Source organism: Pan paniscus, chromosome 1 (assembly GCF_029289425.2).
Source record: "Pan paniscus chromosome 1, NHGRI_mPanPan1-v2.0_pri, whole genome shotgun sequence".
Classification (NCBI taxonomy): Eukaryota; Metazoa; Chordata; class Mammalia; order Primates; family Hominidae; genus Pan; species Pan paniscus.
The window spans coordinates 44,012,033-44,034,646 of NC_073249.2; the positions used below are offsets into that span (position 1 = coordinate 44,012,033).

General features: G+C 50.5%; 2 protein-coding genes across 3 annotated transcripts; one reads left to right on the forward strand and one right to left on the reverse strand.

Annotated features, from left to right (window-relative positions):
- Nucleotides 1-1,561: 1,561 nt before the first annotated feature.
- On the forward strand, nucleotides 1,562-21,923 carry KLHDC8A (kelch domain containing 8A). 2 transcript variants are annotated; one of them, XM_003822948.5, is made up of 6 exons: nucleotides 1,562-2,019; nucleotides 14,194-14,758; nucleotides 18,175-18,339; nucleotides 18,574-18,789; nucleotides 19,387-19,488; nucleotides 20,395-21,923. In XM_003822948.5, the coding sequence occupies exons 2-6, from the start codon at nucleotides 14,383-14,385 to the stop codon at nucleotides 20,586-20,588; spliced, it is 1,053 nt and encodes a 350-aa protein (XP_003822996.1). In that variant the 5' UTR covers nucleotides 1,562-2,019; nucleotides 14,194-14,382; the 3' UTR covers nucleotides 20,589-21,923. The 2 variants fall into 2 exon arrangements, with proteins under 2 accessions (XP_003822996.1, XP_003822997.1); XM_003822949.6 differs by lacking the exon at nucleotides 1,562-2,019 and adding an exon at nucleotides 13,530-13,853.
- LOC117976953 (small nuclear ribonucleoprotein G-like) lies at nucleotides 2,489-7,355 on the reverse strand. The gene has a single exon (XM_055109139.3). The coding sequence runs from the start codon at nucleotides 7,308-7,310 to the stop codon at nucleotides 7,122-7,124; it is 189 nt and encodes a 62-aa protein (XP_054965114.1). The 5' UTR covers nucleotides 7,311-7,355; the 3' UTR covers nucleotides 2,489-7,121.
- Nucleotides 21,924-22,614: the final 691 nt, after the last annotated feature.

The following is a 22,614-nucleotide window of genomic DNA, read 5'->3' on the forward strand; positions in this document are numbered from 1 at the left end:
AAGACTCAGGAAATAGCCAGAATAACTGAGTCTCAATAGATGGCCCATTACCTACAAAATCAATATGGCCTCTTTCTTATGCAATGCTCCTTTTTACTTTTTTTTTTTTTTTTGAGACAGGGTCTTACTCTGTCACCCAGGCTGGCATGCAGTGGCATGATCTTGGTTCACTGCAGCCTCGACTTCCTCAGGCTCAAATGATCCTCCTACCTCAGCCTCCCAACTAGCTGGGACCACAGGTAAACACCACCATACCTGGCTAATTTTTGTATTTCTTGTAGAGGTGGGGTTTTGCCATGTTGCCCAGACTAGTCTCAAGTGATCCTCCCACCTTGGCCTCCCAAAGTGCTGGGATTATGGGCATGAGCTACTGCACCCAGCAATTCTCTATTTTACTTCTTTCTTCTAACATTCACTTTCTCTTTCCTCTCTTCCTGAAAAGATGGCTACAGAGGAAGAAGGGAATAAATATTTCCTATGTTCTAGACACTCATGGCTGCTTTACCTGGTGATATAAACCTATATTTTTAAAAATTGAGGTATAAATTACACACAACAAAACCCACAGTTTGATGGTTTTTGACAAATGTATACACCCTTATAACCACCACTCCATCAGTTATAACGGCATGATTCATCCTCACACTTAATCCATGAGAGATTGGTGTCACTGGCTCCATTTTATAGCTGAGGAAAGGGAGGATCAGAAAGATTAACAACAATAGCCATAACAATGGCAAATGCTATGAGCCAGGTACTGTTCTAAGCACGTTACACATATTACCTCATTTAATCCTCTCTACAACCCCATTGGTCCCATTTTACAGACGAAGAAACTTGCCCAAGGTCAGACAGCTAAAGAGTTAGAGCAGGATTTCTGGTGCTCAGATTACCTTATTTCCCTTACAGTACCTCCAGAGAATTTTTTTTAAGTTCCCTCATTAGATTTTCTTTTATCCCAGAGAGAAAAATCTCCCCAAACAAAACTAAAGGCCATCGGAAGGAAAGCCATATCGATGCTAGCCCCCACTCCATCCCCGGCTTTCTTTAAACTATGGGCAGTCAGCTTTAACATCATGGATAGAAAGGTTGGGCTTGAAGAAAAGCCTTGTTTTGCTACCCATTAAACAGTGGGCTTTTCATCTAAGAAAGTCCTTCAAGCCATCTGCCCAAGTAAAGTGATCAAATTCCCCTGAGGTTCAGCTTGACCTGGTAAAACACGTTGCTTTGTGGAACGAGTTTCGCTTTGCCAGCGGTGCTGAGCATTTCCTCGGGAATCTCGCACCCACGCTGGACCACACTGATGCCTCCTCTGTGCATAGAAAGGCAAAGGTATGGGGTGGCTGTTTGGGACCTTCATATAAAAAGGTCAACCCACTTCTCTGCCTTTTACCCACAGCCCCACCCCTGAGGAGGGAAAAATCTGCAATTGTTGGATTAGGGCTGAGGTGCACATTTGCCCTTTGCATAACTGGCTGCGTTGCAAAGGACAGCCCCTTTCTCTCTTCCCTCCATTCTCTCCCATCTGGCAGAGGAGTCCGGCTCCCTAAATCTTCTTTTTGTTGGTTAGTTTCCATGGCAGTTATTGTCTGTGTGTGTGAGCGTGTCCGCCCCCTCACCCGCTCTCCTCGCAGAGCGGGCCTTTGCAGCTGAGACTGGGTGGAGGGAGAGGCGCGGAGACACTGGGGCTCTGACGAGCCGGCTGAGGCCCTCTCAGTAGGGGGGTCACGCCTCCTGGAACTCAGGGACCCCAAGTTTCTGTGCATTCAGGGCAGGGCTGGCCCCATGCCCTGTGCATAGGGGCCTGGCTGCATCCCAGTCGATCAGCCAGAGGCAGCAGCAGTGGACTCATCAATTGTGGAGGAAGCCCTGGGGACCCTGGGGACCTTGCCGACTCTATTCCCAGCCAGCTCCTAGGACAAGCCTCAGAGCCAACACCCGCTCGACCCTCTCCCGGCCCCTCCCCTTCTTTGTCTTTTGCAGATGATCGCCGGGTGTCCTCCTTTTCCCTCTAGTCAGGTAAGTTTTATTTCAATCCATCTATGCAGAGTGATGCCTTGGCATTCTGAGTGCCTGCTGGTGGGGAGACAGGCAGTGGTGTCTGTGAGAGGAGGGCTGCCCAGGTCAGACAGGCTGGCATGGGGGTCAGGAGGGGCAAGGGTCTCCAAGGGCCTTTTCTCCTCAGCTGGGCCTCTCTAGCTTTGAAGTTAAAGGTTCCTTCCTATCTGGTTTTAACCCAGCTAATTAACTCCAAAGATTGCTGTCCAGGGCACAGACTGACCAACATACAGCCAACCTCCAGAACTTCTGGCTTCTGATCCGAATTCAGCTCAACTTTATGGAATATCAAACAGAAAACCAAATATTGCATATTCTCACTTACAAACGTGGGAGGTAAACCCTGGATGCAGATGGACATCAAGATGGGAACAATAGACACTGGGAACTCAAAAAGGAGGGAGGGAGGGAGGGGGACAAGGGCTGAAAAACTTCCTATTAGGTTACTATGTTCACTATACAGGTGACGGGATCAATAGAAACCCAAACCACAGCATCACGAAATACACCCTTGTGACAAACCTGCGCACATGCCTCCTGGGTCTAAAATTAAGATTTTTAAAACTTATGGACTACCTACTGTGTACATACACATTGCTGTGCTTGGCTCCGAAGGGAAAGTGCTTTGACAGCAATGGCACATAACATGGTTCCTGCCTTCCGATGCTTACCATCTGGTAAGAAAGAATATCTACATAGACAGGTATGGGGATTCCGGGGCCAGGCAAGCTAGATGTCACATCCCTGTTCTGGCTGTGTGACCTTGGGCAAGTCATTTAACCGCTCTAAGTCTCAGTTTTCACCTTTGTACAATGACAATAATAATAGTACCTACTTTATAGGCTAAATTATACACACACACAACTCACACACACATCAAACTCTGATCAGTTCATGACGCATATTGAGCACCATATACTTGTTAACGATTATTATTATTGTTATTATTGACTTTTTATGAGGTTCAAATTATACAAAATATGTAAAGAATGTAGTGTGGTGTTTAGAATAATGAGTGGTGGTTATTATCATGCTAACACAGTTATAGATGAAGTTCTATAGAAACGGGAAAAATGACTCTTGCCTGCAGGGATCATGCAAGGCGTGGAGGAGGCGGCGTTCAGGCCAAGCCCTGAAGGATGAATAGAATGTCAACAAGCAGGAAGGAGCATATGAAGCAGAAAGCACAAAGCCAAGTATGGAGGCAGGAAATGAAAGGCCTATTGGGCATCAGGCAATAGAGTGGTTTGGCTGGAGCCCAGGCATTAAGCCTGGCTGAGAGGCTGGACTGGACTTTGGGCTCCCAGCATCTTGAGGACAAGGGCCAAGATTAGGGTGTGACACTGTGAACACTGGAATAACCAGCCTAGCACCAGGATGAGGGGGAGTGATACACTTTATAGACAGCCAGGCTCAGAGCCTGAGACCAGCGTTTGGGTCCTGGCTGAGCTTCAGATTGAACTGGGTGCTCTGAGGCTAATTGCTTCACCTCTCTGAGTTTGTTTTGTCACCTATGAAATCAGCAGGTAAAATACCAAGTGCAATTCTTCAGGAGAAAGGAGAATTTGTGTGTCATCTGCATGACCCTGGGAAAAATCCAAAGGAATCAATCATTTAACAAAGAGACTTACGTAAATTATCAAGTGCAATGACTGACTCATTATAGTAGTTGAATGAATGATCTCTCCCATCATGATTAATTGCCTTATTCATCCATTCATTCATTCATTCCCTCATTCATTCAGTAAATATTCCTTGGGTCCCCACTGAATGCCAGGCATTAGTTTTGGTGATGGGAAAGAGTGATGAATGCACCTGCCTTGAGACACTTATAAGCAACTGAGGAAACTGGCAACCCGAGGACTTCTGGGTGCTCCCACCCTATCCCCAGCAGCTTCCATCCCACTGGCCATCTTCCAATTTCTCTCAACGATTATTGCTTACAGATATTTATTTTTAGCAGATTTTAGGCTCCCAAGACATCTCCCATATAGGTCTTGAGAACATCTCCTGTCTGCCCTCTGCTGGTGAGGGATTGTAAGCGCTTTGCAATAAACAGCTCAATATTCATTACACATCAATACCAAGCATTGCTGCTGTCCATCACCCCTGAGATGAACTGAAGTGCCTTAATATTTAAAGAGGAATGAATTTGTAATTAGTACCTAAAGTTACATCAGAGTCATTCAAGAGGTTTTCTATTTAAATGCAAATTTAATCTTTCCAAAGAAAGCTAAAAGGTGATGAAAATAGATAGCAAAGGTTGAGGAAAGAGGCAAGAAAAGGGAGATGGCGCTGATGTGGAGCTGTCACTATTGTTGGCTTGTCTGTGGCCCATGCTCAGGACCAGGCTCTGAGGTGGAGGGAGCTGAGGTGGGGCCTGGGTCCCTAAAGCCTAAGTCCCAATTGCCCTGCCTGTTCATGGGGGTAGCCCAAACCAGCAGCCATTTGAGTGGGTCCTCGCTGGGCTGCTGGTGGTCATCTTAGAATCATGGTGGCCTGGAGAGGATATGGGCTGTGGAGTTAGGCAGATCTGAGTTTGAATCCAGCATCCTGTTCTGCCTAACTCTAATAGCTTTGGTGAGTTTCCTAATCTCTCCCATTCCTTCCTTATGTAAATAGACCTCTTAGTGCTTGTTTCTCTCAAGGTTGTTGTAGAGATTATGTGATAAACAGAGTAAATGTCCCTGGTATACAACAAGGGCCCTCAAAATGTTCGTTTCCTTTTATTGCCACTAGATACTGCCGTGTCAACTTAACATTGCCACGGTGGTGTGAAGCACGTTGTCAAGAATAAGGTGGCAAGCTGGGAGTGGTGCGTGTCTATAGTCCCAGCTACTCAGGAGGCTGAGGCGGGAGGATTGATTGGGCCCGGGAGGCTGCAGTGAGCCACGATGGTGCCACTGCACTCCAGCCTGGGTGACAGAGTGAGACCTTGTATCACACAAACAAGAAAACAAAAAACAAAAAGAATAAGGTGGCATTCCCCTTGTTCCCTTAAAACAGCCTAAGGTGCAGGGGAGGGCGCAAGCATTTTCTGTAAAGGGCCAGATAGTAAACATTTTATGCTTTGCAGGCCATGCGCTGTCTGTTGCAACTACTCCATTCTGCTGTTGTAGTGGGAAAGCCGCCATAGACAACACGTAAATGAGTGAGTGTGGCTGTGTTCCAATATAACTTTATTTATAGATGCTGAAATGTGAATTTCATATCACTTTCATGTATCCCAAAATATTTTTCTTTTGATTTTTTTTTCCCCAATCATTTAAAAATGTAAAAATTGTTCTTAGATTTCAGGCCATACAGAAACAGGCAGCAGGCCAGGGTTGGCCCTCAGGCATAGCTTGCTGACCCCTGCACTGAGGTACAACCTGTGATTTAGGGAGGATTTTTATCAAGGAATCTCTCAGAACATAATTTCCAAGACTGGGACCAAAGCAGGGAGATGGCATCCAAGGAAGAAAATAGTCCTTTCTGGGCCAGGACTAGAGAGGAACAAAGGACACACTGGATCCCTAGTGGTGGTTCCTCTTGGGGGGCAGCTGTTAGGTCTGGGTGTGAATAAAAGTGTCCCTCTGTTTCTTGCCTAGTGATGTGCAGGGATGGACTGGCAGCTCCTGGGTGCTAAGCAGGCAGCCACATTCTCCTGGCGACAGGCTACAGGAGGATGCTCAAGGGCCAAGGCCCTGCCACTCCCTCCTTCACTGGGAGAGAAATGCAGGCTTCCTGGGGCTTCTTAGAGATCCTCAGGTACACACCCACCTGCCCCAGGAGTGCCGAGTGATGAGGACAGGCAGATCCTTTGATTCACCCAAAGCTTGGCCTGGTTCTCACCTTTCCAGACTCTCATGGCTTCTTAGACACACATATACACAACACACTCGCAGCCAGCTCATCACGCGTCCCCGCCCTCTCCTGTCTCCAGCACAGAGAGCACAGGTCAGCACGCCAGATGGCAACCTTGCTGCTGCAGCAGATTGCCGTCTCCCTAGGGAGCGGGGGTGAAAGCAAAGCACTGGATGATGCCTGGGCTCCAGTCCTCACCCCCTCCTCTCCAGTGTGCCTCTGTCTGGTCCTTTCTCTGGGGACAAGTGGTGTGTGTATGTGTGTGTGTGTGTGTAATGTAAAGTGCCAGAGGAGAAGGGGAGAGGTGAGGAGAGAGCAAAAGCCACTCCCTACCTCTGTACAGGTCCTGCCCCAGTGACCTGGCACCTCCTTCCATCTGGAGAGTGAGCGGGACCTCCCTCTCTGGCACCCAGGGAGGCTGGTGGGCTCTTAGATGTGAGTAGAGGCAAGGGATGGACAACAAGGCTGCCCCAAGGCCTGCTGGGAGAAGCAAAGAGGCCTGGGACCTTTCAGGGTGACTGCTGTCACTTCCCGGCTCTCTGGAGGGCCCGGGCTGAGTGTCATGCCAGCCTAAACAGCCTAAACTGTGAACCTCATCATCCTCTTCCCAGCCCCATAAAGGGCCCACAGCCTTGGATCCCCCTGGATGTCAGGGTCAGACAAAATTTGGAGTTAGGAGGGAGGCAAGGAAGGAGAGGCAGGCCATGAGAAAACCTCCTTTTTTTTTTTTTTTGAGACGGAGTTTCGCCCTTGTTGCCCAGGCTGGAGTGCAATGGCACCATCTCAGCTCACCGCAACCTCCACCTCCCAGGTTCAAGTGATTCTCCTGCCTCAGCCTCCCAAGTAGCTGGGATTACAGGCATGCGCCACCATCCCTGGCTAATTTTTGTATTTTTAGTAGAGACGGGGTTTCTCCATGTTGATCAGGCTGGTCTCAAACTCCCGACCTCAGGTGATCCGCCTGCCTCAGCCTCCCAAAGTGATAGGATTACAGGCGTGAGCCACTACGCCCGGCCGAGAAAGCCTCCTCTTTTTTTTTTTTTTTTTTTTGACTATTACAAAAGTTTATTTAACAAAAAGTCTAATATGAAAATGTACATGACCTAATTTTTACATCATAGTAAAACAGGACCTATGGAGAGAGAGCATGGGTTTCTCTGCTGACCAGCCATTATTTATACTCATTCCAAGGCTTCTAACATGATGATACTATTTCCTCATATTACCACCATTCCAATATTGTTCTGTTGTCCACTAGTCGCCATCTCCACACATTCATCTATCACAAGGTTCATAAAGGGATCAAATCCCCGCAATATTCCTTGGACATGTCTGCCACCATTTAATTTCAATGACAACTTCTTGTCCATAAATTTTTTCAGCTCGGGAGGGTGAGCTTTGCTCATGGTGTATACTCCGCGGGCTCACAGATCGAAAGCCTCCTCTTAAAGTGTGCAGTGATGATCAAATAAAAGCCCAATATATGCTATGTACCAGGTGAGGAATCTCTATGTGGAACAAGAGGAATCTTCGGGGAATGGCCCCTTCTCTCCTGGGTGGGGATGAGACAACAAATGAGCTTTTGTCTTCCAAATAAGGCAGTTTTCCTAGGAAGAGGGACTCCGGTGAGGGTGAGCAGGCCAGCCTTTTGTTTAGCCTTCTGTTTCTAGCAGGCCCTCTACCTCTAGGCCTGCAGAGCCCCATGGGGCTGGACTGTGGGTCTGTGGCCCTGCTCATTTAGAGCCTGCCAGCAGGAGAGCCAGCTCCCAGTGCCTCAGCACACACACACACACATGCACACACACATGTGTGCGCGCACACACACGCATGCACACACACACATGCACACACAGGCATGCACGCCATCATGATAGGCAGGCTGGCCCATCTGCCAATCAATCTTCCTTGCTGATTTCCCAGCTGGAAGCAGCAGGGCTGGTGTGTAAATCATTCAGAGCCGTCTCTCAGCTCTGCCAGGACGTGGAGCTCTTTTTAATTAAGAAGAATGGAGGATGCTGCTGACTTTGGAAGGGGCAATATGAACTTACTAATGGGCATTTAAAGAGCCGTGTCTGAGTGGTCTGCTGCAGCCTTCCCCAGCCTATAGCCTTTTCTCCTCTGCAGAGCTGCCCTCATAAAGGCTCTGCTGTCCTCTACATGAGAAGGGGTGAAGATTAGGCCCCCTAAGGGCCCCAGCCTGGTGACCTGGGACAAATGGGCACATTTTCACTTTTAGAGAAAGAGCCATGTCGGGATGACCTGAGCTCTTGCATCCTCTGCCACCCTTGCATACTCTCCTGGCAGCAGGCACCCCAGAAAGGTCAGAACCCAACAGGAAGCAGGTGGGTGCCCAAGGTCTATAGGGAGCCAGCCCATTCGCCACAGCTGCAGCTGTCACAAGGCACCCCCTTGTCCTGGGCTGATTGGAGAGAAAGGAGGGTGGTGGTAGCAAGAGAGGGTAGCCAGGGGAAGCCCTGATAAAGTCTTCACTGGTGACTGGACCTGGGGTAGCTGGCAGCGCTTGTGAGAGCTGGTGGGGCCAGACCTCTGCGATTGTATCACCTGGCAGAATGTGAGGGTGTTCGTTCTAGAATCTGCTGCTTTGTCACTATGGCTAAATGCTTCTTTCTCTAGGGCTCCCTGCCTGTATAGCACCCCAAGAGTACAGAATATTCCAGCTGGGAGGGACCCCAGCTGCTCTCTTCTTCACCTTCCTTCCTTCTAATTTGACAGGCACCAGAATGGATATGACTTGCCCATAGTTGCACAGCCCGGTTACAACAAAACGTAGGCTGGAGGTCATAGCCTTCATCGTAACAAGACGTAGCAGAGGTCTTCTGACTGTCCTGTGTTTTTCTAGTATGGCCCGGGCGGCAATACAGGAGGCAGCTCCGTGGCCTCTCACCTCACCTCATGCTGGTGTTTCAAGTTTCTGACATTGCTGGTCAGGAAATTCTTCCTTGTTTATAACTCAAATCCTCAGGCTTTACTGTAAGCCCCATTTCCTCTTACGATTTCCTCAGTAAGCACAGGGAAGTAGCTGAGGTCTTTGAGAAGCATACCTTCCCGCACGCACTAAACAGCAGAGGAGCGTGTGGCTTCCCAACCCTTCCTTCTCTACATTGTGCAACTCCTGAGTCTGAAAACGAAGATGACTCCCTCCCTTTACCCATCATCCCATATCTGGGGTCCACTTTCCAATGTCCCAGTTTTACCTAAGTAGCAGGAAGTTGCTTACAGATGAACAGATGCATTCGTTAATGGATACCCACTAAGGCCCTCTAGGTTCCAGGCACCAGCTATGCACTGGAGCGGGAGGGAGCAGGGAGGATAGCTGAAGGAATGTGGCTGATTCAACTGTCCAATCAAGGCTGCGTGGTCAGGAAGGGAACCTGAATAGCTGAGGCCATTCTGCGGGACTCCAGCCCTCCACCTGCAAGGCAGCAGTGCCACATGATCACATACAGATCCTGGTTCTGACTGCTGGCAACTGTGTCATACCATCTCCCATCAAGTCCACGTGAGCTCTAAATCCTTCCTCTGGGCTGATGTTGGGACTGGTGGGGAGGAGGCCCTAATGAGGCTTCTCTATGCTGGGGGAGGAACTACCCTTTCCTTGGTCTGCTGGCAGCCTCAGTCCTAATTGGATGAGTCAGCCTCACTCCCCACTCCCTGAATAAGGACCATGCTTCTGGTTAGGAATGAGAAGGTGATTAGCTAAAGGAAGGGCACAGCTGTTCTCCAGATTAGAATGCAATTTAGGTTGCAGCAGATGAGATTTCAGCTAGCTAGGAGAAAAGATATCCTGTCTAAGACACAGGCCCACAGTTACTCCATCCATGGCCTGCCACACTGAGAATCTGCCTGGTTTATTGGGAAGAAACTGTTCCCCACAACACCCCCAACTTCCCCCTAAGGTACCGCAGTTTAGTGAAGGCAGGATCCTGCTGAATGCCTACCAGACAATAGAGACTGAGTAAAACTGTGCATTTCATTGTATGTAAATTAGACCTTAACAAATCCAAGACTTACTGAGCCTGTCAAGGTGGTGCATGCCTGTAATCCCTGCTACTCAGGAGGCTGAGGCAAGAAGATGACTTGACCTCAGGAGTTCAAATCCAGCTTGGGCAATATAGCAAGACCCCATCTTTTTAAAAAGAAACAAAACCCAAAACGTACTGAGTGACTTTTTTCTGGGGCTGAGCATCCTCAAGTTTGATTGATGCACCAATATCTATAATAAAGACTCCACAGCACCAAAGGTGTAATCTTTAGAGGCTTTTATGACTTTTCCCTCCCTTAATTCCCCAACCTCCCACTCCTACCTTGTAATGAAGGGGAAAAATGAAACACTTTTTTTTTAGAGAGACAGGGTCTTGCTGTGTCACCTGGGCTGGAGTGCAGTGGCACGATCTTGGTTCACTGAAGCCTCTACCCCCTGGGCTCAAGTGATCCTCCCACCTCAGCCTCCCTAGTAGCTAGGATTATGTGCCACGAAGCTCAGATAATTTTTGTTTATTTTTTGCAGAGACAGGGTCTCACTATGTTTTTGAGGCTAGTCTCGAACTCCTGGACTCATGTAATCACCTGCCTTGGCCTCCCAAAGTGCTGGGATGACAGGCACAAGCCACCACATCCAGCCTAAAAACTCAAATCCTTTTTAAGGCAAAAGAGAAACACCGGCTCAATGTTACACAAGATTTTAGAGCAAGAAGGATTTAGATTTGACATGAGGAAGAACTTTCTGACCAGGAAAATGGTTACACACTAGAATAGGGTAGGGAGGGGACCAAGGAGTCACTGGACACTCTCCCTCCGATTAGCACTCCTTAAGGCCCCATCTTGGTGCACTCAACCCAGGCAATGGAAACCACAGGTGACTCAGGGAATCTTAAGTGGCAGTTGCTAGGTTACAAGCTTCCTCGATGTGCCCTCAGTGTAAGCGCTAAAGGATGTTACCTGGCGGAGAGGAAGAGAGATGGGGGAGATGGAGAGAAGCCAGGACTTCCAGAACAAGCAATTAGGTCATGGTCTGGAAGACATCCTGTTGTTAGTACTTTTCCAAGGGTCTGAGTCCCTAGATCTCACGGTCTGCATAGAAGATGGTGCCTGTAGGATATGAGCCTTAGTTTAGAATGAGGGCCTATTCTGGGGCTGGATTCCAGCACTTCCTTACCTGCACTGCCTGGCATAAACAGTATGGGCAGCCGCTGGAATCTCCTTGGTGGCCTGGGCTCCTATCTTCACTGCAGTGGAATAAAGACCAGAAGCCAGGTGGAGAGTGGACCCACTTGGTTTCCTTCATAAGGCACAATTCTTTCATTTGTGATTTAATTGTGATAAAGTGAAGGAGCACTGGATTTGGAATTCATACCTTGGACCCACCCTGAACGGCCTGCATGGTCCTAAGTAAGTCACTTCATCTCATTAAGGCTCAGATTCCTCAACTGCAAAAAGTGGATATTGATACCTACCCCTGCAACCCCTCCCAGGGCTGTTTTAAGATTACAAGAAAATGGACGTGCAAGGGCTTAGATGATCTCAACAAGTGACGCAAATAAAACATACAGAGTGGAGCTCTGTCTATCTGCTTATTAAGCTGCCCCAGCTGGGGTGGTGAAGGCTCATTTAAGAGGCCTGGCCTCACTGCTTTGGTAGAAGGCTCAGTGGGCAAGAGAAGCTGAGGATGGACTCCAACAAGCGCTTTTAAGGAAGGTCTATGGCTTTAAATCTTCCCGATCACCTGTTCTGATTTTGTGAAGACAGTTCAAGCTGAGGTAAAGGTGCGTTCTCTATTTCTCCAGGCAGATAGAGACTCCTAGGAAGAAAGGGAAATGTTTGGTGTTTCCGTGAAATTTCATGAATTCACACCCCATGCTTTTGGAATTTATGAGTTCTGATTGAATAGGGAAAACAGACACAGACTTCCTCTGTGAAGGTTCTAGAGGTGCTTACTTTGTAAGTACAGAGAATTCGAACTAAAAAACAGTGGAATTTTTAAGCCAAGAACTCAAAGTAGTAAGATGGGCCCGTTGGATGGAGTGCAATGGTGCAATCTCGGCTTGCTGAAACCTCCGCTTCCCGCGTTCAAGTGATTCTCCTGCCTCTGCCTTCTGAGTAGTTGGGATTACAGGCATGCATCACGGCACCCAGCTAATTTGCATTTTTAGTAGTGATGAGATTTCACCATGTTGGCCAGGCTGGTCTCGAATTCCTGACCTCAGGTGATCCACATACCTCGGCCATCCAAAGTGCTGGGATTACAGGCATGAGCCACCAAATCCGGCCTCGATTTTATACTTTTGGGGGTGGAAGGTTTGTTCTGTTTTGTTTTGTTTTTGAGACAAGAGTCTTGCTCTGTCACCCAGGCTGGAGTGCAGTGGCGCAATCTCAGCTCACAGCAATCTCCGCCTCCCAGGCTCAGGTGAACCTCCTGCCTCAGCCTCCCGAGTATTTGGAACTACAGGTGCATGCCACCATGCCTGGCTAATTTTTTTTGCATTCTTAGTAGAGATGGGGCTTCACCATGTTGGCCAGGCTGGTCTGGAACTCCTGACCTCAAGTGATCTGCCTGCTTGGGACTCCCAAAGTGCCTGGATTACAGGTATGAGCCACCGCACCCGGCCAGAATTATATTGTATCTTGACCGATCAATTTCAAAACCCTGGTTGTGATATATACTGTGCTATAGTTTTGTAAGATGTTGCCATTGGGAGAAACTGGGTAAAGGGTATTTTTTCTTACAGCTGCATGTGAATCTAAAATTTTCTCAAAATTAAAACTCTAGTTTAAAAATATATAGACATAGATCTATCTATCTGTATAAGAAACTGAGGTTCAGAGTAGTTAAATAATTTTCAGAGGCAAGATTCAAACCCAGGTCTTCCAGCCTCCCACGCCTGGGTGTTTCAAGACTTGGCTACATTTGAAAGAACCAGGTAGGAGGAAGATCCCATCGGCCTTGCAGTCCACCAGACCAGGTGGTTGGTTCTCTGGCCTCATGGGCACCTTTGTTACTGGGGACTACTGTCCTATAAACGGTATTAGAGAGTGGCTTGCAAGGATTGTTTGTCAAGCCCTGCGAGTTGGTGCCGAGGACGGAGATTTGATCATCAGGTTTCCCCTTCCTGAAGCTTGTGAAGGGTGATGGTGGCGGTGGTGGGTTGTGCATGTGTGTGGCAGATGGAAAAACTTCCCGTGTGTGTTTGTCTATGTTGGTGTCTCTGGCTGTGTCCACATGTCTGTCTGTGCATCATTGGTCAGTGTCTCTGTGGATGTGTCTATTTCGGGGGGGGGGGGGCAGGGTGATGTGTAAGTTATGCTTCCATGTGCAAGTGGGTGTATATGTTATATTTGAAAGTACCTGTGCCAGGTCTGCGTGCATCCCACCCACATAAGTTGTTTTCATGAGGTTAAACTATATGATAATACCTCCCCCCAGCAAAGCTGGCTATTGAGTTAGCAGGTCACGAACTGAGTCTGTGTACTGTAGATAAACTGGGTAATTGGACTCTCCGCCTCTTCATCCAAAACAAACACAAAAGCCCGCCCCCACACCGGAGGGAGTCTGTGCCCGTCATCTGGGTGCTTGTTTCTAGTGCCCTGCTTTCCTTGACCCCCTGTAGACAAGGTGAGCGCTTCCGCGGCGGGGCTTCTGTAAAGAGGTCACAGCACGCTGTGTCCCGGGACGCACGCGGATTCCTGCACAGGTGTGGTGGCTGCGGATGGGGACGGAGCGTAGCAGGCTCGCCGGCCTCCTCCCGGCGGCGGCTCCGCTTCTCCTTCCTGCTGTTCACTTCATCTCCTCATCTGCATGTGTGACAGCGGCGCGCGGACTGGGGAAGGACAGAGCGCCCTCTCCCCGGCTCCCGTGCAGCGGGGCGGGGGCTCCGGGCTCCCCAGTGATGCGTCGTCTGCGCCTCGCCGCCGCGCTCCCCGGGCCTGGCAGCGTAAGTGATGCGGGGGCGGGGGCGCCGAGACTGCGGGGAGGGGGCGCGGGGAAAGACAGGCGTCGACGCCGAGAGACGCTAACTCCTTCCTCCGCCCAGGGACTGCCCGGCACCCCGAACCCCTGAAAGCCCCGGCCTGCGGCTTGCTTCGGCAGTGTCCGAGCAGCGGGTGGGGAGGGGGCGGGGACCAAGCAGTGCAGGGTGTGGTGCTGCCCCCGGGGGGCGCCCTCCGCCGCCGCGTCTTCCCAGTGAAGTTGACCAGGGGCTGCGGAGCCCATCCGCTGCCCGCCGGAGGGCGCGTGGCCCCAGCTGCCCTTGATTCGCCGCGTTCCCCCCGCAGGGCCAGGCGTGGACGCCGCCGGACCGCTGAGACTCGGGGCACGGTGAAGCACTGGCCGGCGTCTGGCTGGGTCCGGCGCTCGGGAGCCAGATGGAGGTGGAGATAGGGGCCGTGGGAGCCGGCGCCGAGTAGCCTGTGGACCCCCGCGCTCGCACCTCTCCCGGCGCCCGGGCGCTCCCCGAGGCTGCCATGGAGGTGCCTAACGTCAAGGACTTCCAGTGGAAGCGCCTGGCGCCACTGCCCAGCCGCCGGGTCTACTGCTCCCTGCTGGAGACCGGGGGCCAGGTCTATGCCATCGGGGGATGTGACGACAACGGCGTCCCCATGGACTGCTTCGAGGTCTACTCCCCCGAGGCCGACCAGTGGACCGCCTTGCCCCGGCTGCCCACAGCCCGGGCGGGGGTGGCCGTCACCGCCCTGGGGAAGCGGATCATGGTGATTGGGGGCGTGGGCACCAATCAGCTGCCCCTGAAGGTCGTGGAGATGTACAACATCGATGAGGGCAAGTGGAAGAAGAGGAGCATGCTGCGTGAGGCCGCCATGGGCATTTCTGTCACGGCCAAAGGCAAGTGGGGCCAGGGCTGAGGGCGGCCAGAGAGAAGGAAGTGGGGGGCCAGGAGGGAAACAGATGGAAACCAACACGCATTTGCTGTGGGCTGTGGAGTTTAGTGCCATATTTCTGCAGACCCCATGCGTTCAGCAGAATGCCTGCACCTCCCGCCGCCACACCCCAGCCCCTGAAACCTGCCTTGCAGGTGCCACCACCGCCAGACACCTATTTGGGGTCCTGACAATGCTCACTCCATCCTTGTAGCGTCACCAGGCCCCACTGAGAGGGCTTTGGGACCTGATTCCAGGGTCCTCTTCCACCTTCAACCTGCCCCTCTGCCTCCCAATCTCAGAGACGCTCAGTGGAGACCAGAATGTTCCTGAGGGTTCACGTCTGGCCGCGTTTCACTAAGTCCTCAGGGCATGCATGTCCTCACTACATGGTTTTGTGATTCTCATTTTCCTTTCTCAAAGCCCCCATTTCATTCTTTTCACGCCTAGTACAGCCCAGAACCTAGAGCTCCGAAAGCTCTTTTGCTAAAACACAAAGGGTTTTGTGGGAGATGGTTCAATGGGAATTAGGAGACACCAAGTTCAGACACACCTGAGCAGCACAGGCTTGCAGTGGGATGCAACCTTCCCTCTGTCTCCTCTTCCTCCCTCCCTCTTCTGCTAAACCATACTAGCTGCATGTCAAGTCTACTATAGACTGGGAACCAGTATTTCTTGAGCACCTGCTCTGTCCCCAGCACAGTGCCAGGCTCCAGGAGGGAAGGAAAGAGGCGGAAGATCTGTTCCCTGCCTTCAGGAGCCTGGATCTGACCGATGAAAATAACTAGAGAGAAACTCTAGTGCAGAATCCCCCAGGGCAGCATGGCCAGTGGGGCTTCTGTGACCTCCCAGTAAGAAGGATGGAAGGCCTGGAGGCCCACGGAGAGCAAGGGAGGGAAAGAGCACATCTTCATCCCAGGCCTCAATAAATGGTCTTGAAAGATTAAGAACTAACATTCATTGAATCCTTACCATTTGTGCTTTGTATACAGGTAAGTGCTAGTATTACTCTGATTTTAGAGAGAAGCAGTGTAAGGCCCGAAGAGTTAGTTAAACCACTGGCCCAAGGTGACACAGATAGTGATGATTGAGTCTGTGCTCTTACTATGGCACAGAATGGGTTCTGCAGTTAGTTTAATAAGCATTTACATGCCTGTGTGCCAGGCATTGTGCCAGATGCTGGGGCTGTAGATTTAACAAATTCTCAAGGGCCTACAGTCTATTGAAAGAAACAAAGATTGGCCGGGCGCGGTGGCTCACGCCTGTAATCCCAGCATTTTGGGAGGCCAAGGCGGGCGAATCATGGGTCAGGAGATCAAGACCGTCCCGGCTAACACAGTGAAACCCGTCTCTACTAAAAATATAAAAAATTAGCCTGGCGCGGTGGCGGGTGCCTGTAGTCCCAGCTACTCAGGAGGCTGAGGCAAGAGAATGGCGTGAACCTGGGAGGCGGAGCTTGCAGTGAGCCGAGATCGCGCCACTGCACTCCAGCCTGGGCGACAGAGCAAGACTCCGTATCAAAAAAAAAAAAAAAAAGAAACAAAGATTATTCAGTAACACGTGGCAATTAGGGTGATGGAATAGGGTAACAGAAGGCACTGAGCCGGTGCTGTCGACCCAGGCTTGTAGTTCAGGGACGCCCAGATGGGTCTGAAAGGATGAGTAAGAATTGGGCACAAAAACAGTAGTGAGGAGTGGATGGGAGGATTCCCAGGAGGAGGAGTTTCAAGTAACACAGGATGGGAGGGGTGGAGCTTGTGCAAGGTGAATTCCTCATTAGCAGGCACCGTCTTCCAGCCTCAGGCTAGGCTTGGCATTTTTTTTTTTTCCAATAAGATTGGAAAGTAGGAGGAAAATAGTACTCATCCCTGCAATCACCTTAAGAATAAAGGCCTCCTGGAGCCAGAAGCATTGAGGACTGGCTGCTGGCAGACAGAATCCCGGGCAGGGGTGGCTCCCTGAGAAAGAGAGGCCTGGGAGGTCCTGGGGTGGGACCCAGGGAAACACAGATGCCTTGCCCATCCTCTCTGGTGTAGTGAAGTCCTTTGAAAGGCCACCTACAGTCAAGAGTAGTAGAGAATGAGAGGAGACTCACTTCTCAAAGTATCCCAGCTCACTTCCTGGGCAGGGTTTCTTAAAGGGACCAGTACTCTCTCCAAAGCTTCACCTTCATTCACCCCTAGCCCTATCTCATTTAGTTGAAGTGACTCCTGGATCCCACAAGTTTCCCAATTTGTGAAGGAAGATGGCATTCCCCAATGGGGCTGGCAGACACAGAACCAGCAGCAGTCCAGTGTCCCATAGGCCAGTGACAGCATGACTCATCTTATTTCTAAAGGCCCCTGCCATATCTAAAAATTCCAGTTTGTGAATGCCTGGGGAAAGGGCATCAGAAGAATATCTCTACTCATTGAAGCCAGGCATGGTGGCTCATGCCTGTATTCTCAACACTTTGGGAGGCCAAGGCGGGTGGATCACCTGAGGTCAGGAGTTCGAGACCAGCCTGGCCAACACGGTGAAACCCCGTCTCTACTAAAAATACCAGGTGTGGTGGCAGGCATCTGTAATCCCAGCTACTCTGGAGGCTGAGGCAGGAGAATCGCTTGAACCCGAGAGGCAGAGGTTGCAGTGAGCTGAGATCACACCATTGCACTCCAGCCTGGGCAACAAAACGAGACTCTGTCTCAAAAAAAAAAAGAATACCTCTCCTCTTTGGCTTCCCCTCTGGCTGCCCAGGGAGGACAGTGAAGGGGATAAGACCTGCAAAGGGTTTTCCAGGCCTAAACTTCACGCAGTGTTTCAGGCTTAGCCAAAGGGCTGGACACTAAGGAAGACTAGGGCGTGTAGTCGTACCATGGCTTCAAAAGACCCAGGCAGCTGGGCACAGTCGCTCACACCTGCAATCCCAGCACTTTGGAAGGTCGAGGCAAGAGGATTGCTTGAGCCCCGGAGTTCGAGACCAGCCTGGGCAACATGACAAAACCCTGTCTCTACAAAAAATACAAAAATTAGTCAGGTGTGGTGGCATGGACCTGTAGTCCCAGCTACTTGGGAGGCTGAGATGGGAAGATCTCTTGAGCCCAGGAGGTCAAGGTTGCCGTGAACCGTGATTATGCCACACTCCAGCCTGGATGACAGAATGAGACCATATCTAAAAAAATAATAATAATAAAAATAAAAAAAAAGAAACAGACTCTCAGGCTTAGCTATAGCAGGAACTTCTTTGACTGGTGCTATCAACCACACTGATACAGATATGACTCACTCTGGCTGAGCAGTGGTTGAAAGCTTGGCCTGGCCATGGAAGGCAATAGATGCTGGTGGGCCTGTCTTGCTGTACCTGTGAGCTAAGCCAGGGGCATGTATGGCCTTTCTTCTTAGATTACCGAGTATATGCGGCAGGCGGGATGGGCCTGGACCTACGTCCACACAACCACCTCCAACACTATGACATGCTCAAGGACATGTGGGTGTCCCTAGCACCCATGCCCACCCCGAGATATGCTGCCACCTCCTTCCTCCGAGGCTCCAAGATCTACGTGCTGGGTAAGGACAGGTTACTGTTCTATACCTACCCTCCTTCCTTCCCTTGGCTCAGTTCCCATGGGAAGCAGTGCCTGTGTGCTGAGCATCTCCTCAGCACTGGGGATAATCACACTGCCCAGCCCACCGGGAGCTTCCTGTATGAATGAGTAACTGTCAAAAGGGGAAACCCTTTTCACTGTCGCTGTCCTCAGGGACAACCCTTCTGCCCAACCTCTATCCTGCTCTGGCCCCCAGGGGGACGACAGTCCAAGTATGCGGTCAACGCTTTCGAGGTCTTTGACATCGAGACTCGCTCCTGGACCAAGTTTCCCAACATTCCCTATAAGCGGGCCTTCTCCAGCTTTGTGACCCTGGACAACCACTTGTACAGCCTGGGAGGCCTGCGGCAAGGTCGCCTCTACCGGCAGCCCAAGTTCCTGCGGACGATGGACGTGTTCGACATGGAACAGGGTGAGCTGGTCACCTTCCCCAGGAAGCTCTGGCTGCCCACTGCCCTTCTGGCTGGCTCCCCATCCCTTACCCCTATTCCAGCCATCTTCCAGGGCCATTTACCCAGCTGGGCAAGCTTCTCAGAAGTCTCAGCACCCCTCTCCACTCAGGGCTACTCTTGGAATCAAATTCCTTCATTGGTATAGGTCCCCTTTTTGCTTGGTTGGTTTTTATCAAAGCCCCTTTTCTACCTATATTGTCTTTTCTTACAATATTCACACAGAACCAGGTCAGAGAGGGATTTTTCTTACTTTTTACTGATGGAGAAACAGAAGGATCCTGACTCCTCCCTCACTGCCTCTATTAGCCTCCTAACCAGAAGTCAAGGTGATTCATTGTAGGGGATGATGATGCCTTACAGAGCAGCAAGCATGGGAGAGGGGGAAGCCACAGAGAATTTGAAACAGCAGGAGGAACTGTGTACTCCCCAAGCATAAAGGATAAATAGAGTGAAGACACTGCCCAGGGTGAAAGCTATTTGGGCCACAATCTGTATTTGGTGGGAGTGATCTGTATCTTATTCTGTCTATATAACCCACCATTATCCATGGCCTATAGGGGGATGGCTGAAGATGGAACGATCGTTCTTCCTCAAGAAGCGGCGGGCAGATTTTGTGGCTGGCTCTCTGAGTGGACGGGTCATAGTGGCTGGGGGACTTGGTAAGGATGGCGCTTTCACGCTGGAATTTATTGTGGTTCTGGTGCTCAGTGGATCCTTGGCACTTTGCATATGCAGGAAAGGGTACTGACTCCCTGCAGACCACCTGCCTACCACTTTACTCCAAAAAATTCGAAGCACTCCCTTTCTTCCAGCCTAGATATTACCTGTCCACTGTGGGCCCCAGGTGTGGCCTTTCTGTCCTCCTACACAGGGAAACTGTGACACAGAGAGAATAAGGGACACCCGTAGCCGTGCAGCACAGGCTTACTGAGCACAGATCCCTAAACGGGAATGACTGGAGACAAACTGTGGAGGGGATTAGCCTTGGTCCTCCTCTGACCAGTCTCTTACTTATCCTGTTCCAGCCCAATCGTGGAACAGGAAAGCAATCTGATTAAATAAGTTCAACAGATGAATCTTAGGTTTGATGTATTAACTCTGCCAGAGATTACTAGTATTTTGAAGGAGGGACTCTAAAGCGAGAAGTTCCCCATCATCAAGGAAGAGAGATCCAGGCAGCAGGGCTTCCAGGTACCCCAAGTCTACTTAGTGTGGACAAACTCCCACTTTACTCAGGCATGAAGGAACCGTGTCAACTAGACCATGTCAGTAGCTTTTTTAGGAAAGGGCAGCAGTGAGGCAGTAGTGTGCTAGAAAGCTCTGGTAAAAAGCAATGGGTAGGGAAAGAAAGCTTACTCTTAAAGAGACAGGAAGACGGTAGGAGGGACAAAGTGGCTGCTTGACAAAAGCCACTGGCTTAGAAAAGGGAGTAATCCTGTAGCCAAGGAAGTTGACCTTGCTTGGCTTCTGCTTGTGGGTGCCCAAGGGAGGGAGGTGGGGTGACCATGGGGCATGGATTGGTGGTTGGACTCCTTTGTAAGGTCTGATTCCCTTGACACTTTCAGGGAATCAACCCACTGTCCTGGAGACGGCGGAAGCATTCCACCCAGGGAAGAACAAATGGGAGATCCTCCCTGCCATGCCCACACCCCGCTGTGCCTGCTCCAGCATAGTCGTCAAGAACTGCCTCCTCGCTGTGGGAGGTGTCAACCAGGGTCTGAGTGACGCAGTGGAGGCCCTGTGTGTCTCTGACTCCTAGCTGTCTCTGGGCTCAGTACCTTTGCCCTGGACCATATCACTTCACTCTTAACATGAGGAATGATCTTGTCCAAGCAGTCGGGGCTACTTCCGAGAATGTCAGCTCCTGTTAGCAACCAGTGGAGTCTGGCCTTGGGGCTCTAAGTTGACCTCTCTATAGCTCCAAATCCTACCAATCTCAGAAAACTGTAAGAGGCACAGATGACTCCACCAGCTGCAGAGCTGACTCTGAAGAGAGTCTTCACTTACTGCACAGGCAAAGAAAGGCACAGGAATATTTCCTACCTCTCCCTCCTGTGAGTCCCACCTCCCCCCACCCCCATCTCCAGGAGGCAGGTAGAGCAGTTCTGACCGAGAGGATAGACTGCTGTTGCTGTCTTTCCCCAGCTCTGAACTAGTTTTAAGGTAGCTTAGGATGAAAAATTGAGAATGATTGGGGGTTCCAAACCACTTTCTTCTCCCTTGGCTTATATCTCTTCACCATTTGGTGGTCAACTGTGGGCCTACCCTGGACCTCATCTACTCAGCGAGAATTGGACATGAAGCTAGAGGCAGCTGCCTTGGAAGGGAAGTCAGGCTCACTTGGACAGCCCAGGCCATGGCAGGAAGAATCCCTTCCTCTTGGGGTCCTTGGTGGGCATGTGTGATGGGGAAGGAGCAGTCTCCCAGCCCTGGGTCTGCTCCCCACATCTCTCCTAATTCCACTTCACCTTTTGCCACCCCCTCCCCACCAGAGGCCTAGCCCTTTTGTCACCGAAGGCCCCCAGAGTGTTTCTGTGTGAAACCCTCTCATTTACACTGTGGCATCAAAATCCACAAAAGATGGATTAATTGCACTCTGGTTAATAGCAGCAGCACAATGATTAAAATCTATATTCCTATCTTCTCTAGCACCCTGGTGTGGGGATGGGGCGGAAGGGTGTCTTGAGGGGCAGGGAGGACCCCATAAAACAATCCCTCCTGCATTCTCAGGCTAAATAGGGCCCCCAGTGACTACCTGTTCTTGGCTGTCCCCTCTGAAGAGCTCTGCCTTCTCACAGCCACCACCAGTTGCCCCACTCCCAGGAAAACAGCACATATTCTTCTTCTCCTGCCTTGAGACTGCATGTTAGTCTTCCATTCATAACTCATCAGCAGCTCAGTCCTTCTTATGTCTAGTCTCAGTTCATTCAGCCAAAGCTCATTTTTGTCCTATCCAAAGTAGAAAGGGTTCTTTTAGAAAACTTGAAGAATGTGCCTCCTCTTAGCATCTGTTTCTGACTCCCAGTTATTTTTAAAATAAATGATGAATAAAATGCCTGCCCTGAAGGGTTCTGGAGGAGTCAGGTATCACTCATCAGGTGATAGTGTAATTCTTTCTCCGGGAGGCAGGAATGGAGGAGGATCACCTATCTGGATCTGAGGGGTCCAGGGAGCCTCCTGGAGGGAGGGAGTGTGACACCTTCAGCGGGATCTTCAAGGACAAGTGGAACCTGGGTCTTTACAGGATACGGATTTTTTTCCCCTCCCTTTCTCTGGGTACTTGGACTTTTTCCTTACTTGGGTCCAAGAAGGGCACTGCCACCTGCTGGCCCAGCATTTCCCTTCCCCCTCCCAGAGCTGGGAGGCCTCCCGTAGCCGCTGCTGCCCCCTAGTGAGGAGACTGCAGAGAGGCCTCCCCTGCTGCTTCTGGATCCCTATATTTGAGTTCAGCCCCTGAAGTAACAGATAGAAACAGGAGCTGGAGGAGCTGCAGATACTATAAGGGATGATGGAACTGTGCATTAGGGGATGCTCTTCCAAAGGCATCCTGTCTCCTCAATCCCCTACCCAAGAAAGGTGTTTAGCAACTGGAGTGCCTCCACCCCTTGCAAGAGAAACCCAAGCCTTATGGGAGGGGGCATTTTCAAGCACACAAAGTGGTCCCATATGCATGGATAGGGCTGAGCTTTTTTTTTTTGAGACAGGGTCTTGCTCTATTGCCCAGGCTGGAGTGCAGTGGTGCGATCAAGGTTCACTGCACTCTCCGCCTGGGCTCAAGCAATCCT

Coding starts and splice junctions, on each gene's coding strand:
- KLHDC8A (XM_003822948.5), top strand. CDS start 14,383: ATGGAGGTGCCTAACGTCAAGGACTTCCAGTGGAAGCGCCTGGCGCCA. Junction 14,759..18,174: donor CATTTCTGTCACGGCCAAAG/GCAAGTGGGGCC, acceptor CTTTCTTCTTAG/ATTACCGAGTATATGCGGCA. Junction 18,340..18,573: donor CTCCAAGATCTACGTGCTGG/GTAAGGACAGGT, acceptor TCTGGCCCCCAG/GGGGACGACAGTCCAAGTAT.
- LOC117976953 (XM_055109139.3), bottom strand. CDS start 7,310: ATGAGCAAAGCTCACCCTCCCGAGCTGAAAAAATTTATGGACAAGAAG.